The sequence below is a fragment of the Mirounga leonina genome, unplaced genomic scaffold (genome assembly GCF_011800145.1).
Source record: "Mirounga leonina isolate KUSES-001 unplaced genomic scaffold, KU_Mleo_1.0 Mir_168, whole genome shotgun sequence".
NCBI classification, from domain to species: Eukaryota; Metazoa; Chordata; class Mammalia; order Carnivora; family Phocidae; genus Mirounga; species Mirounga leonina.
In genome coordinates this window covers 13,621,664-13,638,733 of record NW_023270426.1, presented here as the reverse complement: position 1 = coordinate 13,638,733, position 17,070 = coordinate 13,621,664, and the positions used below count along the sequence as shown (strand labels likewise).

The following is a 17,070-nucleotide window of genomic DNA, read 5'->3' as shown; positions in this document are numbered from 1 at the left end:
TCAGTGCGTTTTGTAACTTCTAAGTGTTGGTACCATACCAGCCAGAAGAAGCATGAGGTTACAAAGTGGAGGCTCTGAAATCAGAATATGCAGCTTTGATGTGTGATGGAGACACTGGACTAGCTGGGTGACCTTGGGTAGACTAGTTGACCTCCGTGGGCCTCCATTTTCTCATCTGCAAATTATCCATACTTTAGAGGCTGTTTTAACAAGTAAGTAAATGAACATGTGAAAAGCCTACAAAAAGCCTGTAATTTGAGACCTGATAAAAATGGTCTGATGAGAAAGTCTTTTTCATTTGCACCTGTTTTCACCCAAAATGAATCTCAAAGCAGAAGAAAGCAAAGTGAGCATCCAGCTCTTCTCCACGGCTTTGCCCCATCGTTTGTGTGTGTGTGTGTGTCCAGTCAGGGACGCTGTTGTCTTGTTCTGGGCTCTGTCCCCGAGGCCTCGGCTGCAGGGCACTTCCTCCTACCTGCTCGTGTCCAGGAGGGAATCAGAAACCACAGCTTCTTCCTTCCTGGTGCTGACGATTTCATTGTAATTCTCTTTCTCTGTTTCCCCTTATGCTTTGTGTTTACTGCCGAAATTGGCAGTGAAACTTTAGCCATATTATTAAGTGAATTTTAAAGTAAATACTATAGGAAGATACGTTCTCTTTATTTTGCTCCAAGGCTGTGAGCCGCAACATGCTGTTAAGTTTTTGGTCAAGCTGTTGTACATACCACCTGCATAGCATTCACCTGAGGAGTCTGTCAGATGTAGGCTCCCGGGCCGCACACCTGCGCACTTGTGAACCTGAGTTTTGACAGGAACCTTGGAGGGGTGCCTGGGTGGCTCAGATGGTTGGGCGTCTGCCTTCGGCTCAGGTCGTGACAGGAACCTTGGTAATGTTACGCACCCTGAACTGGGAGCCACAGTACCGCAAGGAGGGCTTCGGGAATGATTTCTTTTACCCGACTTGCACTGGCCCTGCCCACTTGGACTGCATGCCTTGTGACCATTCCAAAGCCCGCTATGCCGCGGTCACAGAAGGGGGATCCTAACTTACATGTGATATAGAGACAGACCAAAATGTACAAGTAGTTAGCGCTAGGTGGTTGGATACACATCCTTTTTTTTTTTTACTTTTTTAACAGAATGACAATTTTTTTTCTTTTTTTTTATTCTTATGTTAATCCCCATACATTACATCATTAGTTTTAGATGAAGTGTTCCATGATTCATTGTTTGTGCACAACACCCAGTGCTCCATGCAGAATGTGCCCTCCTCAATACCCACCACCAGGCTAACCCATCCTCCCACCCCCCTCCCCTCTAGAACCCTGTTTGTTTTTCAGAGTCCATCGTCTCTCATGTTTCGTCTACCCCTCCGATTTCCCCCGCTTCACAGAATGACAATTTTATTCCATGTTGTGTAGCTTCTGGAAAACTCTATTATATATACACTTGTGAAAAAATGAGAGTGGAAAAAGGCAAATAATGTCTTAGCATTATTAAGAAAATATTCTTTTTCTCTATAGGAATCAAAATGTTCTTTAATTAGACACACGTCCTTTTTATATTATCTCTCCCATTTCTTCGCACAGTTTACCATAAGCATGTATTCCTTTCTGAACTAGAGACAAACTCACACATACATCATGTAAAGGCAAACACCCGAAAGAAAATCCGTCACTCGCTAGCCCTGGTGGTTTTATAGGTGATGTTTCTTTTCTTCATCTTGTCGATTTTTTGGTAAATTATTCATCAAATAATTATCTTCAGTTAGAGAAATGCTGGTTTCTCTGTAATAGGACGTAAATTATGTGTGGTGTATTTGGTGGGGGACTACAAGAAAAGGAAATGATTTAAGGAATTTTACTTGGTAAAATGTTAAGTATCAAAGCATTTATCATAAAAGATCAATCTTATCTGCATTTTTCACACAAGTAATGATCTTATCATGGTAATGCCCTGAGTTTGTAAATACAGCATAAAATCTGGGACAACAGTGGCATGGACTATCAGTAGATAAAACTGTATTAGTTATCATGTCCTGTGAGATGTACATGGTATGATTATTTGATTTACATGTATGTAATATACTATATTTGTGTAAATACATGGACACATAAATATGCTTAAAGAATATACGTTAAAACATTGTTAAAATAATGCTTTTGTTAAATACTGTAAGAATTGCCTTTGTTGTACAAGAGTGAATTACATTCTCTTCAGAGATGAGAGCTCCCCATCCCTCCCTATTCCTCTTCAGACAGCCTGAAAGGGACGTGTTGGCTCAACATCCAGGACAACCGCTGTGAGGTGAACATTAATGGAGCTACGCTGAAATCGGAATGCTGTGCCACACTCGGAGCTGCCTGGGGGAGCCCCTGCGAACGGTGTGAACTAGGTAGGAGCCTGCCCAGGAGCTCCTTCTGGGCTTCTCACTGGAAAGCTGTTGCTTCAGCTAGGCGGGCACCTGTTTCCCTATGTATTTCTGGAGTGACGAAGACTGTAAGATCGTTACCCTCCCTAAAATGTCTTCTCTGGTGAAATTTATTCACTTGCTGAAATATGTATTTGGTTTATCCTTTTACTGTAAGCAGACCTTCTGAGCATTTTAGACGAGAAAGGGAATTTCTGGAATTTAGCTGCTGGGTGACTGTCAGTATCCTCCAGTGTCCTTGTTTGCACGTGTCCATATAGAATGTGATGTCTCTTTCCTTTAAACCTATATGTAAGTAAGTAAAGCTTACTTGTAATTCAGCTGACATCGTGAAAACAAAAGTGAATGGTAGGAAAACTGAGAATCTCCATATGGGTCAACCCTGACGGGAGTTAACACAGTGTGTCATGTACCATCCTGAACTGAATGGAGAGCACCTGGAGTCCTTGGGCTCTAAGACCCCAGCTTGTGGTTTCTATTCAGTTCAACTTAGATTCCACTGTACTGTTTCTTGAACTTGAAACAGTTACATTTTCTCTTATAATGAAGTAAAAATGTGTCCTCTTGTTCTCATAGATACAGCTTGCCCAAGAGGGTTTGCCAGGATTAAAGGTGTTTCTTGTGAAGGTGAGTGTATACTTGGATGATACTGTAAGTCGTTAGAGCAGTAGGCAAAATGAACATTCACTTTGGAGATATTTATCATTTTTAAAAGCCTTGAAATTGCAATAAAAATACTCAATGTACTCAACAAATGCTTTAGAATAATATTCTCGGAAAACAGCTTAGAGTTCCCCATTTCTCCTTTTTTATGCTGTTGGGTAATTTTGCATCGGGACGGGGTGCCTGGGTGGCTCAGTCGTTAAGCATCTGACTTCAGCTCAGGTCATGATCCCTGGGATCGAGCCCCGTATCAGGGGGGTCCTGGGATCAAGCCCCGCATCAGGCTTCCTGCTGCATAGGAAGCCTGCTTCTCCCTCTCCCACTCCCCCTGCTTGTATTCCCTCTCTCACTGTGTCTCTGTCAAATAAATAAAATCTTTAAAAAAATTTTTTTTTCATGGGGGCATCATTAGGCATAAAGGCACAAAACAGCTGGGAGAGGAGCATGTCTGGGCTGTTTTATGGATGGGCAAGGCCGTGGTCATTTTCACAGCTGGTACCTAGGACATCCGGTGGTTGCGTTGTGGAATATTTCTGTTCGACTCAAGTAATAATCCAGATTGTATTACAGATTGAATATGCTATATGGGAAGACTACACCTGCTTTTTCTATTTCTAACATCTTTATCCCTCTGCTCACTTTATTTCCCTGCAGACGTTAACGAGTGTGAGGTATTTCCTGGCGTTTGTCCAAATGGACACTGTGTCAATAGCAAAGGATCTTTTCACTGTGAGTGCCCCGAAGGCCTTACGTTGGATGGAACTGGCCGTGTGTGTTTGGGTAAGATTCATATCTTTATGTATTATTACGCATGAAACCAGGGATGAATTTTTCTTATTTCTTGGGCATTGACCACTTCAAAATCATTGGGTCTATAGCTGGAAAACTGGCTTTAAATGAAATATTTGGTTGGGGGGAATCACTAGAGTATATTTTTAAAGTGAATGTGTTTAAATGACATGGATTCTGTATAATATAGGAAGTTGGTCCTGCTCAAAAACTCTCTCAAAAAGTTAGTTTCTTTAATCAGATATTTTAGGTAGTTTCAGTCTTTCACATTGGTCAATGGGATAAGAGAACTATGTATATTTTGAACATAAAAGAAAAATTGGAAACTAGTGTTTGGAGTCAACATTTATCAGTTCATTGCAGCTGCACTCTTAAATAAGACAGTGGGGGAGGTCATAGGCAAGGTTGTTGTCTCTCTTTGAAAACATTGCTTGATCCTAGACATTCCTTTATCACCTTAGAGTTTAAATTTTCTTAATGCTCCTTTTTGTAAAGATCTAAAATGAGGAAGCTCTTTTTTTCAACATCTTTAGTATAGAAATGCCTACTTGAGAGGTGCCTGGCTGTCTCAGTTCTTGGAGCATGTGACTTGATCTCACAGTCATGAGTTTGAGCCCCATGTTGGGTGTAGAGATTACTTAAACACATAAAAATAAAAGCAGAAATGCCTAGTTGACTTTATCATTATCAGGGTCATGCTTAACTAAATCTGAGTTTAATGATTGAAAAAGAAACTTTCCTTAATTCTATATTGTATCTAAATAATGTTTTATTTACTTAAGGGTTTTTTTTTTCCAATATGCATTGGAACAGTAAGTTTTAGTTTGTAAAATAACTGTATATAGGTTTGTATTTGAAATTTAAGCTTGTAGACAAAGCATGAGTAATGACAGTGTTATATTCAAAGATCTTTAAGGTATTTAAATGAATTGGTGATTTTTATTTTATTTTTTTAAAAATCTTTTACTCATTTATTAGAGAGAGAGAGCAAACACGAGCAGGGGGGAGGGGCAGAGGGAGAGGGAGAAGCAGGCTCCCAGGTGAGCAGGGAGCCCTACATGGGGCTCAATCCCAGGACCCTAGGATCACAACCTGAGCCGAAGGCGGACACTTAACTGACTGAGCCACCCAGGTACCCCACACGTATCAGTGAATTTTAAAATTAATAGTACAAGATATTTGCAACACCGTACAGAGTCATTATAATTAACATGAATTTCATTTTAAGCTAATTTTTAATAGTATATTTAAATTAGGATACAAAGTATGGCTATGAAGTCATGTGGAATTGATTAGAAATTATAATATCTGGGAGATGGACATTAAGGAGGACATGTGCTGTGATGAGCACTGGGTGTTATACGCAACTAATGAATCATTGAACACTACATCAAAAAATGATGTACTATATGTTGGCGAATTGAATTTAAATTTAAAAAAACACAGGAAAAAGAAGAAATTATAATATCCAAAAGTCCAATAATAAAAATTCTTTTCAGATTTTTATTGTTAAATTATCTAAAAAGTTTAGAAAAAAGTAAAGTATCTTTTGAAGATGCTAAATAATATCGTCAGTATGGTCAAATGACTAATAATATCAAATAGCCTTCAGTAACAAAAAGATGTTATATGTGAAGATATATGTGATTGTAGATTATTACTCAACAAAATAAATTCCCAATAATATCACTCGAAATCACACCTTTTATAATGTTCCAAAAGGATGTATTAGAGTTTTCATCCAGGTACTTGGGTAAATGTTTTTGTCACTACTCGAGTTATGGTACAAAATGAATTGCGGCTGGGGATGTGAGGAGGTTTCGAGAAGAGACTGACATTTAGACATATAAAATATCCTGAGAAGAAAAGTAGAGATAAACTGCTCTGATAGGAACTGATCTAGATCAGGGGTCCAAATTCAAATCCTCTCAGGGGCCAGGCAGGTAACATAAATGAGGGAAGTGGTAGTAAGGCATAGTGAGGACCGCAGCAAACTCTAGAGCTCATGAACTATCCAGAGGTTTCCAAATACATATTTTAATTTCTGCCCAAGTCAGTAAAAACATTCCCAGGCCATAATGTGGTCAGTGTGCAGTGTTTTGATTACTGAGGCAAATATTGATACGGATCTGTGTAGCAAAGACACAGGATTACTCTGCCAGGCTCTCATAACTCTTTACATATTAAGTTCAAATGATTTTGGGGGTGTTTTGTTTTGTTTTGTTTTTAGCTAATCTCACTTCTTTTTTTTTTGTTTGTTTTTTTGTTTTGTTTTTTTTATTCTTATGTTAATTCCCATACATTACATCATTAGTTTTAGATGAAGTGTTCCATGATTCATTGTTTTCGTATAACACCCAGTGCTCCATGCAGAACGTGCCCTCCTCAATACCCACCACCAGGCTAACCCATCCTCCCACCCCCCTCCCCTCTAGAACCCTCAGTTTGTTTTTCAGAGTCCATCGTCTCTCATGGTTCGTCTACCCCTCCGATTTCCCCCGCTTCATTCTTCCCCTCCTGCCATCTTCTTTTTTTTTTTTTTCCTTAACATATATTGCATTATTTGTTTCAGAGGTACAGATCTGAGATTCAACAGTCTTGCACACTTCACAGCACTTACCAGAGCACATACCCTCCCCAGTGTCTATCACCCAGTCACCCCATCCCTCCCACCCCACCCCCCACTCCAGCAACCCTCAGTTTGTTTCCTGAGATTAAGAATTCCTCATATCAGTGAGATCATATGATACATGTCTTTCTCTGTTTGACTTATTTCACTCAACATAATACCCTCCTAGCTAATCTCACTTCTTGAGCAAATTACATCAGTGACCTCAGAAAAAGTTTGACTTAGTCCACAGTTCTCAGGGTACCTAAATAAAACTTGTGTATCTTGTGAAGATCCTTAGTGACAGTGTTGGATGGGGTTGGCTGGGACTGGGAGTGGCCACTGGGTGCCTTGAGGTCATGAGGCTCCGGAGATTACTGTTGTACCTCACACTGGTAGAGAGCATGGCTTTGGGGCTGGTGATGGTGCGGATACCTGAGGCAGAATACCTACTGTGAATACCTGTATTCAGTCTACCAAGTCAAAATGTAAATTTACCACAGTGATTTCTTTCTTTAAAAATAGGACTTTTTAATTACCATCCTTGGAAATGGACGTGACTGTAAGCTAAAGGAGGTTGCTCAAGTTGATGCGGCTTGAGCACTTGAAAGAATCAGTATTGACAGTGACTAAAATAGTAAACACATTTATTTGTTTATGTCTATATTTCCATTAGGGATGCCATACTCTGTTCAGCAATTTCAGGTTTAGGAAAAGATTGAATGTCTTGAAAGGCTTTCATCAAATAAAACATATTATTTGATTAAAGAAAACCTTTTTTATCTCATTATCCATACAGCCAAATGTTTGACTGTAGTTGGACCAGCAGCTCTGTTGACTAACAGTTAAATGTGTTATTTACCGACCATGCTAATTTATCCTATCTTGTGACTCTTGTCAGTCTTCTAAGATCCTGGTATATTTCAAGATTGAAGGGAAAATGTGACATGTAAGCAAATAATTTGGCCCCTGACTAGGGCAAATTTACATAATGCAGGACAAAAACCATACCAAAGGTAAATTTGACAGAAAAAAAATAACTTTAAATGCAAAAACATTTTTTTTTTCCTTTGTAAAGCTGTTTTAGTAGTTGTCCCAAGTTGGCAGATGGATTACAGTTGATCATTTACTGCTTCTGACTGGGACAGGACAGAACTGGTTGCAAGCCACTTTAAGCAATTCAGTGAACAACAAGAATCTGTCACTACTCTGAAAAACAAACAGGGTTCTAGAGGGGCGGGGGGTGGGAGGATGGATTAGCCTGGTGGTGGGTATTGAGGAGGGCACATTCTGCATGGAGCACTGGGTGTTATGCACAAACAATGAATCATGGAACACTTCATCTAAAACTAATGATGTAATGTATGGGGATTAACATAAGAATTAAAAAAAAAAGAATCTGTCACTAAAGTAATCTTATTCTTTCTGAAATGAGCAATACACAAAAGGGATCATGGATGATGATAGGAAGGCGTCTGGTCACAAGGGAATCTTTCCTTCCTGAAGGTGTCTTGTGAAAATAAAGTAATACTGAGGAACCCACCTTTGTTCTCTTCAGGTGACTGTATGGAGTCCATTCCAGGAGGTCAGGGACTCTGTCTTTCACCCATTATCGTATTTCCAGAGCTCGGCATCATGCCAGGTGCTGAGCTGAAACTCAGTATATGAATGGTCAATGAACGTGACACCTTCATCTCAAACTGTGATTTCACTTGCCGTGTAGACATCCGCATGGAGCAGTGTTATTTGAAGTGGGATGAAGATGAATGTGTCCATCCTGTTCCTGGAAAGTTTCGCATGGATGCCTGCTGCTGTGCGGTTGGGGCAGCCTGGGGCACGGAGTGTGAGGAATGCCCCAAACCTGGCACCAAGGAGTATGAGACCCTGTGCCCCCGGGGGCCGGGCTTTGCTAACAGAGGGGACGTTCTTACGGGGCGGCCATTTTACAAAGGTAACTTTCAGGGTCGCATTGACCTCTCTGCACCAAAGCTCACCTCCCACTTTCTCTCCGATTTGGTTTTGCTTCATGCATGTAATTTGCCACTTTATTTTCTTTGTTAAACGTGAATTGTGGCCGACCTTTTGGCCCAGGAATATGAATCACCTATATGGGCCGGTACTGAAGTAAAGATGTAAAACACGCCACTAATCTCACTTTTCATACATCCTTCCACACTGTGTCTCTGCTGACCAGATGCAGCCCTGATGCAGCAGAAAGCTCCCTACCCCCCCCCCCAAAACCTTACCAAATGAACGGTCAGAAAGAAAGAGATCGGAACCCTTCACTGAAAAGGGTTGAAACTTTCTCCGTGGCATCCACGTGATCACTGACGATGTCGAGGGCCCCCGTTTGGACTTGGGAACATTATTTTCCATCGTGATAGCTTGTCAGCTTTCACCGAGGGACCCACACTTCCCAGTCAGCTGGCTCTCCATTCCTGCTTTGTTCTGCTTTCAGACATCAATGAATGCAAAGCTTTCCCCGGGATGTGCGCTTACGGCAAGTGCCGAAATACAGTCGGCAGCTTCAAGTGCCGTTGTAACAGCGGATTTGCCCTGGACATGGAGGAAAGAAACTGCACAGGTAAGCCCGCTCTTTTGCTGGCTCTGGCGGCCCCGGGCTCTCCTCTCTCGCTCTGTTGCAAAGTACTGCCTTCGGAAAAAGCCCACGTTTGGCTCCTTGGGTTTTATTCCCTGCTCTTAAATCACTTCTCCAAGGGGCGCCTGGGTGGCTCAGTCGGTTAAGCGACTGCCTTCGGCTCAGGTCGTGATCCTGGAGTCCCGGGATCGAGTCCCGCATCGGGCTCCCTGCTCGGCGGGGAGCCTGCTTCTCCCTCTGACCCTCCTCCCTCTCGCGCTCTCTGTCTCTCATTCTCTCTCTCACAAATAAATAAAATCTTTAAAAAAAAAAAATAATAAGGGCGCCTGGGTGGCTCAGTTGGTTGGGCGACTGCCTTCGGCTCAGGTCATGATCCTGGAGTCCCTGGATCGAGTCCCGCGTCGGGCTCCCTGCTCGGTGGGGAGTCTGCTTCTCCCTCTGACCCTCCCCCTTCTCATGTGCTCTCTCTCTCTCTCGTTCTCTCTGTCTCAAATTAAAAAAAATAATAATAGTCACTTCTCCAAACCAGCTCTTGTGAGAGCCGCACCACAGCATGAAAATGCTGTTTTACCTGAGGAACAACAGAAAAGTAGGATTTCCGGGAGGATGAATACACTAGAGCAAGCGCTCATTGTCTAAATGATACATAATATCTCTTAAGAATGTGAAAGTTTGGGGCACCTGGGTGGCTCAGTTGGTTGGGCGACTGCCTTCCGCTCAGGTCATGATCCCGGAGTCCCGGGATCGAGTCCCACGTCGGGCTCCCTGCTCGGCAGGGAGTCTGCCTCTCTCTCTGACCCTCCCCCCTCTCATGCTCTCTATCTCATTCTCTCTCTCAAATAAATAAATAAAATCTTTAAAAAAAAAAAAAGAATGTGAAAGTTCGTAGTAGAGCAGTTGTAACTTATTTGCCTCATCTGTGAAGAGTTTCCTCAGTAATTATGTTCCAGTCGCCATCCATGTATCCCTGTCCATACCTGTTCCCTTTAGTTTGACAAGATAGGAAGTCCAGAGTTTTCTATGACATTAAATAAATTATTCCAGACTCTTGAACTGTATCTCCAAGATCTTATTTTCACAACTCTCTTTATTCATCCCCCCGTTGGGCTTTTTCCTTCCCTCTGCCCTCACCCCTGCTGATCGCCACTGAAATGTGCTTCTGACTCCTTCCTCACTCTCTATTGTGGAAGGTACTGGAGTCCCCAGGTCGCCGCCCGCCTCGACCATCCCTGGAGCATTTCTGAACTTTCCGCCTCCCCTGCTGCCCCAGATCCTCACCCCCCACATGGCTTTCCTGCTTGGCTCTCAGGCTTCTGACCTCATTCCTTCTCCTTCAGCTGGACTCACGGCTGCTCAGCAACACCATTCACCTCTTACATCCCTGACTGACTCTCCACTCCACCTGTAGACCTCCTCTGACCCGCACGCCCTCTCAGGCCCCTGCTCACTGCCACTCTTCTTTCTTGACATCCACTCTCACGGCCAGATCCCTGCTCGCACCACCCCCCCCCGGGCAGTGAGATTTCATGTTCCACGGTTTTCCGCTCCTCCGCATGCCCTCCCCCTTGCTGCACCTGCTCCAGCCCTTGTCAGCAGGCTCCCTCCTCTTTCTGCAGCACTTCCCTCCCTTTCCTATTGCTTTCCTGGGACCTGAAAACAAGTTCACGCGTTTCCTCCGCCATCTTGTCCCTCATGCTGCCACCCCGTTGCCCTGCTTTTATCTCTCACCTCTCTCTCCTGAAGAGCCGTTTGCTTTCTACATCCATGTAATTTTGACTTCTGCCCTCCCTCGTGGAGGCACATATACATTCTCTCACAGAACACCTTTGTCAGGTTGAAAAAATACCTTTCTCTTGGTGCATACTCTCCATGACCTCTCTGCTGGCCGCATCCCCTCCTCGATTTTCTTCTCTCTTGGTCTCTGTGGTCCTTCCCTGTCTCGGTCATCCATCTGTGCCAGTGATGTGTCTTTGTTCATCTTCACAGATTCTTCCTGCCCTTGGCATTTTCCAGAGTCCTCCGCCTCTCACAGCTGCCTATGGCCCCCTGCCTGCACAGGCAGGCTCTGTCCTCTCCTCTGCCTCAGTGCCACACTTGCATCTGCCATCCCGCAGCGCCTCTTCACTTTAGCCTCCCTTTGTCCCATCCCCACCCTTCCTCTGCCTAGCGACCTCCTTGTCTATAGCAATAGCATCATTTCACTCAGGATCGAGGCCTCAGATCTAGTTTTGGTCTCTCCCTGTCTCGGACAAGGAAGAAGTTATGTATATTTTCCATCGCAGTGGTTGTTCCAAGTACCATACTCTTTGTTCTTTCTTCAAGACTCTTGTAGGTGCCATCTCGGCTCCTCAGGAAATAGACTCTGAGCAGAGATTAGCCTACAGAAGGTTTACTAGGGATTGCTCTTGGGATCGACACCTCGGGGAGGGAACGGAAGAAAGCAGAAGTGGGCCGGGCGGCCATCAGTCCCAGTGTGGCCCTCAGCCCACCCCACCGGGAGCTCTGGATCTAGGATGGCCCGTCAGAACTGTCTTAGGGCAACAAGACTAGGTGTCTGTGGACCTGTATGGTCAGTCTTTGGATACATCTGCCCAGAGAAGGGGTGTGAGTATGAGGAATGTTCCTCTTAGCTGAGGCATTTCTGGAAGATAGTTTACATCTCAGGGCTTTGTGCCCCAAAGCCCCCCAGAAGCAGCAGGGGAAAGGTGAGTAAGTCCTTCCTTCCTAAACGGGGGACTGGGCAACACGTGGCAGTATTCACTGCATGGCAGATTCTTCCAGGGTCTTCCATGCCATTGATCCTTCATGTTCACCAACCACCATGTGTTACTGCCCACAAAGCAACTTTCAGTGACTCACAGTTTTAAACCTGGATGAAGACAGGGTTCTTCCAGTTTTTGGTGTGAAATTAGCCAAGTTACTTAATGACTCTGAAACTCGCCGCCTTTAACTGTGTAAGAGAGACATTTGTTGGTCACACTGCAGTGTTGTGGTGTATAACATGACAGGACAGCGGGACACTGTTGGCCACCGTTCTTCACAACATTTAAAGCCCGTGTTCTTTTGGCACCCTCACTAATCACACCCATCCTACCTGTCCTTGCTCTATCAACCTCTGCCATCCAGGCACTCTGCAATGGACTGTTCTCTGAAATGCATTACTTTTCTTCACCTGTGCACTTTATGTCTTGTCCTATTCATTCCACATCTTTAAAGTTAGAATTTCTTTTTTTTTAAGATGTATTTATTTATTTTAGAGAGAGAGAGAGTGTGCGCTTGAGCCTGGGGAGGAGCAGAGGGACAGAGGAACTTTAGCAGACTCTTCATTGAGCTTAGAGTCCAGTGAGGGGCTTGATCTCAAGTCCCTGAGATCATGACCTGAGCTGTAACCAAGAGTCGGTCACTCAACCAACTGTGCCACCCAGGAGGCCCCTAAGGTTAGAATTTCTGTTCAAAGGACCAGTTCAAAGCCACCTCCTCCCAAAATACCAGTTTTTAGCAGAAAACCGTTTCCATGGATACAGCACTTTGTATGAGACAGGCACTGTTCTCAGCGCTTGACAAATACTGGTTCACTTAATCCTAGCAGGTGGGTTGTACTATACTCCCCATTTTACAGATGTGGAAATTGAGGCACACAGAAATGAAATGATTTTCCCAAGCCTCTTCACCCAGTAGATGATAGAACTAGGATTGGTACCTAGGTGTCTGCTTCCAGAGTCCACACTCCACACTGCAGCAACCAGCACATCACATCAGCCAGAACATGTCTGTGCTCTGCCAGTGAGTTCATTCTCTATTCTTCAAACATCTCTAACTACCAGTTTCTAGATACCGATAGACAACAAGCAAGAGAATCAATATGCATAGTGTTAGCTGCCTAATTGAATCAGTGAATGGTGTTAAGAATTTTGTTTAAAAGCATATCTTCAGTATTGCCTGTAATTTGGGAAATAAATAAAGACCAAATGCTGGGAGAAAGCATTTGACGTTCTGAGACTGAGACACCCAAGAGAGCATGTACAAGTTACCCCCTGATAAATCCTGTGATAGAAGAACTTCAGAATTAAAATTCACCAAAATGAAGAGATGCCAGCAAAGGCATTTTTTCTTACCAAAACTTTCCTGACCAAAAAAAAATTTTTTTAAATACATCATGTTTTCTCAATTATATTTATAGACATGACTTCTCTATGAAAAAAATCTCAGTTACGAGCATGGGATATTCCTCAGAGAATCTTGTTTCTGATAACATAAAAGCTGCCGTTGAAGAGTCTTATTTTCCGTAGTATGTAGAGCGACGAACACATCATTTTTCTTTATTTTTATTTTGAGAAATCCATCAGTAGCCCCTCCACATCTGAACATGACAGAAAAACAGACCCCGGAGCATATTTCACAGCTCCGCCATATATGTACACTGTCTAGCTAGAAGTTGGGGGGCCACGTCTGCCTCTGAGGCTGGCTGGGTGTGCTGGTCACCAGCCACCCCACTGCGTGCCCAGGACTTCATTCCACGTGTCCACTGCGTCCTCATCTGCCACCTGCCTTGTCTGGCTCATACCGCAGTTGCTCTGCTCATCCCTCTGTTACCACTTCTAAGCCACAAAGAGAAATCCACAATTCCAGAATTCTTAAAGGCCAACGCACACCTGCCCGTTGGCCGTGACAGTTTTGGCAGTTGGGGAAAGGAATGTGCCCAGGGCCCCGTTCGCCTCGAGCTGATCTCGGGCACGCGGAGCTTCTTCCTGCTAGCCGCTGACTTCGCCGGCACCTCCCGGGGGCTGCACCTTCCCCGGGAAGGCCGCACCTGCCCCACTGCTCTTCAGTACCTGCTCCTCTCATGCGATTTTTTTCATTTCTTTTCAACCCCGTGACTTAGACATTGATGAGTGCAGGATTTCTCCTGACCTCTGTGGGAGAGGCATCTGTGTCAACATGCCAGGCAGCTTCGAGTGTGAGTGCTTCGAAGGCTACGAAAGTGGGTTCATGATGATGAAGAACTGCATGGGTAAGTGTGCCTCAGCTCTTCCCGTCCGGTCTCCAAACCAGGGAGCTCGACCTTGGCCTGTCTCCGAGCCGTTAGCAGCATGCTTGGCCAGGCGCCGTGGTGAGCAAGAGAACAGATTTCAGTGTCAGACAGGAAATCTGCTCCGAGATAACTCTCGGGGAGCCCCAGCCTCTTGGTGCCTCGGTGGCAGTGAGATACTGAGACTGGGTTCTGTTTGTTCATAGAATCTAAAATCAGCACAGACTTATACCCACAAGGGATTCACTTAACATTGCATGACCTTGGGGGGTGACCCCAAATTTATATTCAGCCACTCAAATCCCATGTTATTTCTTTTTTTGTGTGTTATTACAATCCCTTGGTACTGCCTACCTTTTGGTCCATATTTAGTGACTTACAGGACTCACCACACGGGACATAAAAGGTGATGATCAGTCTGTGATTTTTCCTTTATTTTGATTAGTGGTATGGATAGCAATATATGGTGCCTGGAATTTAGGGTGATGTGAAACAAATATTGTTTATTTTTATCTCTTGTGAGTCTGCTTGTTTCATGCAAGTCAGTTCCCTGACAACTCACTGTCTTTAAGAAAAAAGCTTACCATTTATTTACTGGTAGTAGAAAAAGTGAGGAGAACATTATCCAAACCTCCTCTGAAACCTGTCTCTTACGTTTGAGTCCCACTTACCTCAGATGATCATTTTTCCCCCCATGCTGTATACGTGAATGTTTTCCCCTCAGAGTTCTTTAATGGATCTCACGTTTTTACCTTTCAGACATTGACGAATGTGAACGTAACCCTCTCCTTTGTAGGGGTGGCACCTGTGTGAACACTGAGGGCAGCTTTCAGTGTGACTGTCCATTGGGACACGAGCTGTCACCGTCACGTGAGGACTGTGTGGGTGAGTTTTTGTCTCCTCAGCACATAAACCCACCCAGCTCACCTGGTGGAGATCCTAAAGATCAGCGGTCAATTCTAACAAATTTGTTGTTTTGGGCACGTGCAATCTAGCTGGTTCAAAGTTGGAAAGTCAGAGCCCCTTTATTTGGATTCGGGCTGTGTCCTTAGAGAATGCCTCAGTGACATACTCAAAGGAGCCGGCATTGTCCTGGTGACCCACTGTTTGATGATAGGCATGCCTGTGGTGGACCCTGTGTCAGGCCACATAGGTCCCTCCTCCACAGACGATGGGCTGGGGAAGCTGCTGCTGTTGGAAGGGCTGTTCCCTGAGGGCTCACCTGTGCATTCCCCTGTGCGTGTCCCTGCCATTCATTCAGCACCCCCGTGTCTGTCATCACGGGGTCTGCTCCTGTGTGTGGGAGCACGTGAGCTCCCTCGTCACCCTCCTGTCACAGAAAGATCCTGGTCTCTTCGCTGACAGAGCTGAGGGGCGGGGGGTGGCAGGGGTGCCGTGAGAACACCAGCTGGTCTTGCTGGTCTTGGAGTATTCCATCCGACAGCTTTTCATACGTATACGGAGGCCTCTGGGACTCCTGAGCTCTGGTGTGTTGGTTTTAAAACCTTGATGTGGTCAGGAAACATTTTCTTCACAGAAAATCTTTCTTGCAAGTGTCAGCAAGTAAAAACGGTTTAAAACAGAGCAGATGGCACACCCCCATTTCAAAACAGAATTTGAGCACACCTTTCCACTAGACATGTATTTATTTATAAACCCTATTTATATTGTTCTGCTAATATATTAGGTGAATCTTAAATCATACACTAAACAGACATTTTTAAAAGGTAAATTGAAAAAATTTTAAAGTTTTTTTTTTTTTTTTTAAGATTTTGTTTATTTGAGAAAGAGAGAGAGCCAGAGAGAAGGCATGAGTAGCGGGGAGGGGCAAAGGCAGAAGCAGAAGCAGACTCCTCGCTAAACAGGGAGCCCAACACGGGGCTCGATCCCAGGACCCTGGGATCATAACCTGAGCCAAAGGCAGGCGCTTAGCCAACTGAGCCACCCAGGCACCCTTAAATATTTTTATTTCATTTCAATAGTGGTACTAAAACTTTTTCATAAAGATGATTACAGAATATTTGTTCATCTTTGTGATTCAGTGAATCAGAGACCTGTTTCTAACTCGAATTTATTTTGTTAGTTTTCATGGATCCTATAGCTAAAAAAAAGTACCCCTTACAAGTGTATTATATAATATAAGATGCATATTTTTGCACATTTAATGAAATATGCATTTCATGATCATAGATATAAATCCACATGTCACGTAGTCTTCTTGGTAATTTTGAGAATCTGGGATGAAGGTCTAATTTTACCCAATGATATTGTCATTGTTTCTACCTTACGTTGTGTCTCACGAGTAGCTTATATGCTACTATTTTCTTGCTGTTTTCTTATAATTGCAGTAATAGCACTACTTGATTCCACAGACCTTTGCAGAAGTTTTTTATAAGGCACCTGCCTATCTTATAAGGGTTAGTTGATTTTAAAGTAGGTGATGTAGATCCACCTGTCGAGGCACACTAAACACGTAAGATGGAAACACACAAACAGTGCAGGCCCTGGTATCAGGCCCTGTGGCTTGGGGAACCAGCCTTCTTTCCTCAGGATCCTCCACATTATTCAGGCAACTCTTGACCATCTAATAAAGGCCAGGTGAGCATGCCAGTGTAAATTCGTATATTAAATATTAGTGAGTTTTATTTCTGGCATATGCTACATGTACATGGTCTCATGTTCACGACCCAGATGTGGCTACTTAAATTTAATTAAAATTTGGTAACATTAAAAATGTAATTCCTGGGGCACCGGGCTGGCTGCGTTGGTAGACCATGTGACTCTTGATTTGGGGGTTGTGAGTTTGAGCCCCATGTTGGGCAAAGAGATTATTTTTAAAAAAATTAAATTAAAAAATGTTTTTAAATTTCAGTTCCTTAATCATTTTGTTCATGCTTCAAATGCTCAATAGCAGCTATGTACTGGATAGCAGAGATACGGAACAGTCCCAT

The 17,070-nt window shown here is 43.7% G+C and overlaps 1 protein-coding gene across 1 annotated transcript in view; it reads left to right on the top strand.

Moving 5' to 3' along the window:
* The window catches only part of FBN2 (fibrillin 2), a 261,369-nt gene that overhangs the window by 167,908 nt on the left and 76,391 nt on the right, over positions 1-17,070 (top strand). Inside the window, exons 21-27 of the mRNA XM_035014042.1 lie at positions 2,258-2,395; positions 3,008-3,058; positions 3,749-3,874; positions 8,215-8,442; positions 8,950-9,075; positions 13,973-14,101; positions 14,879-15,004. Coding sequence (XP_034869933.1) covers positions 2,258-2,395; positions 3,008-3,058; positions 3,749-3,874; positions 8,215-8,442; positions 8,950-9,075; positions 13,973-14,101; positions 14,879-15,004 — 924 coding nt within the window. The remainder of the gene's footprint in view (positions 1-2,257; positions 2,396-3,007; positions 3,059-3,748; positions 3,875-8,214; positions 8,443-8,949; positions 9,076-13,972; positions 14,102-14,878; positions 15,005-17,070) is intronic.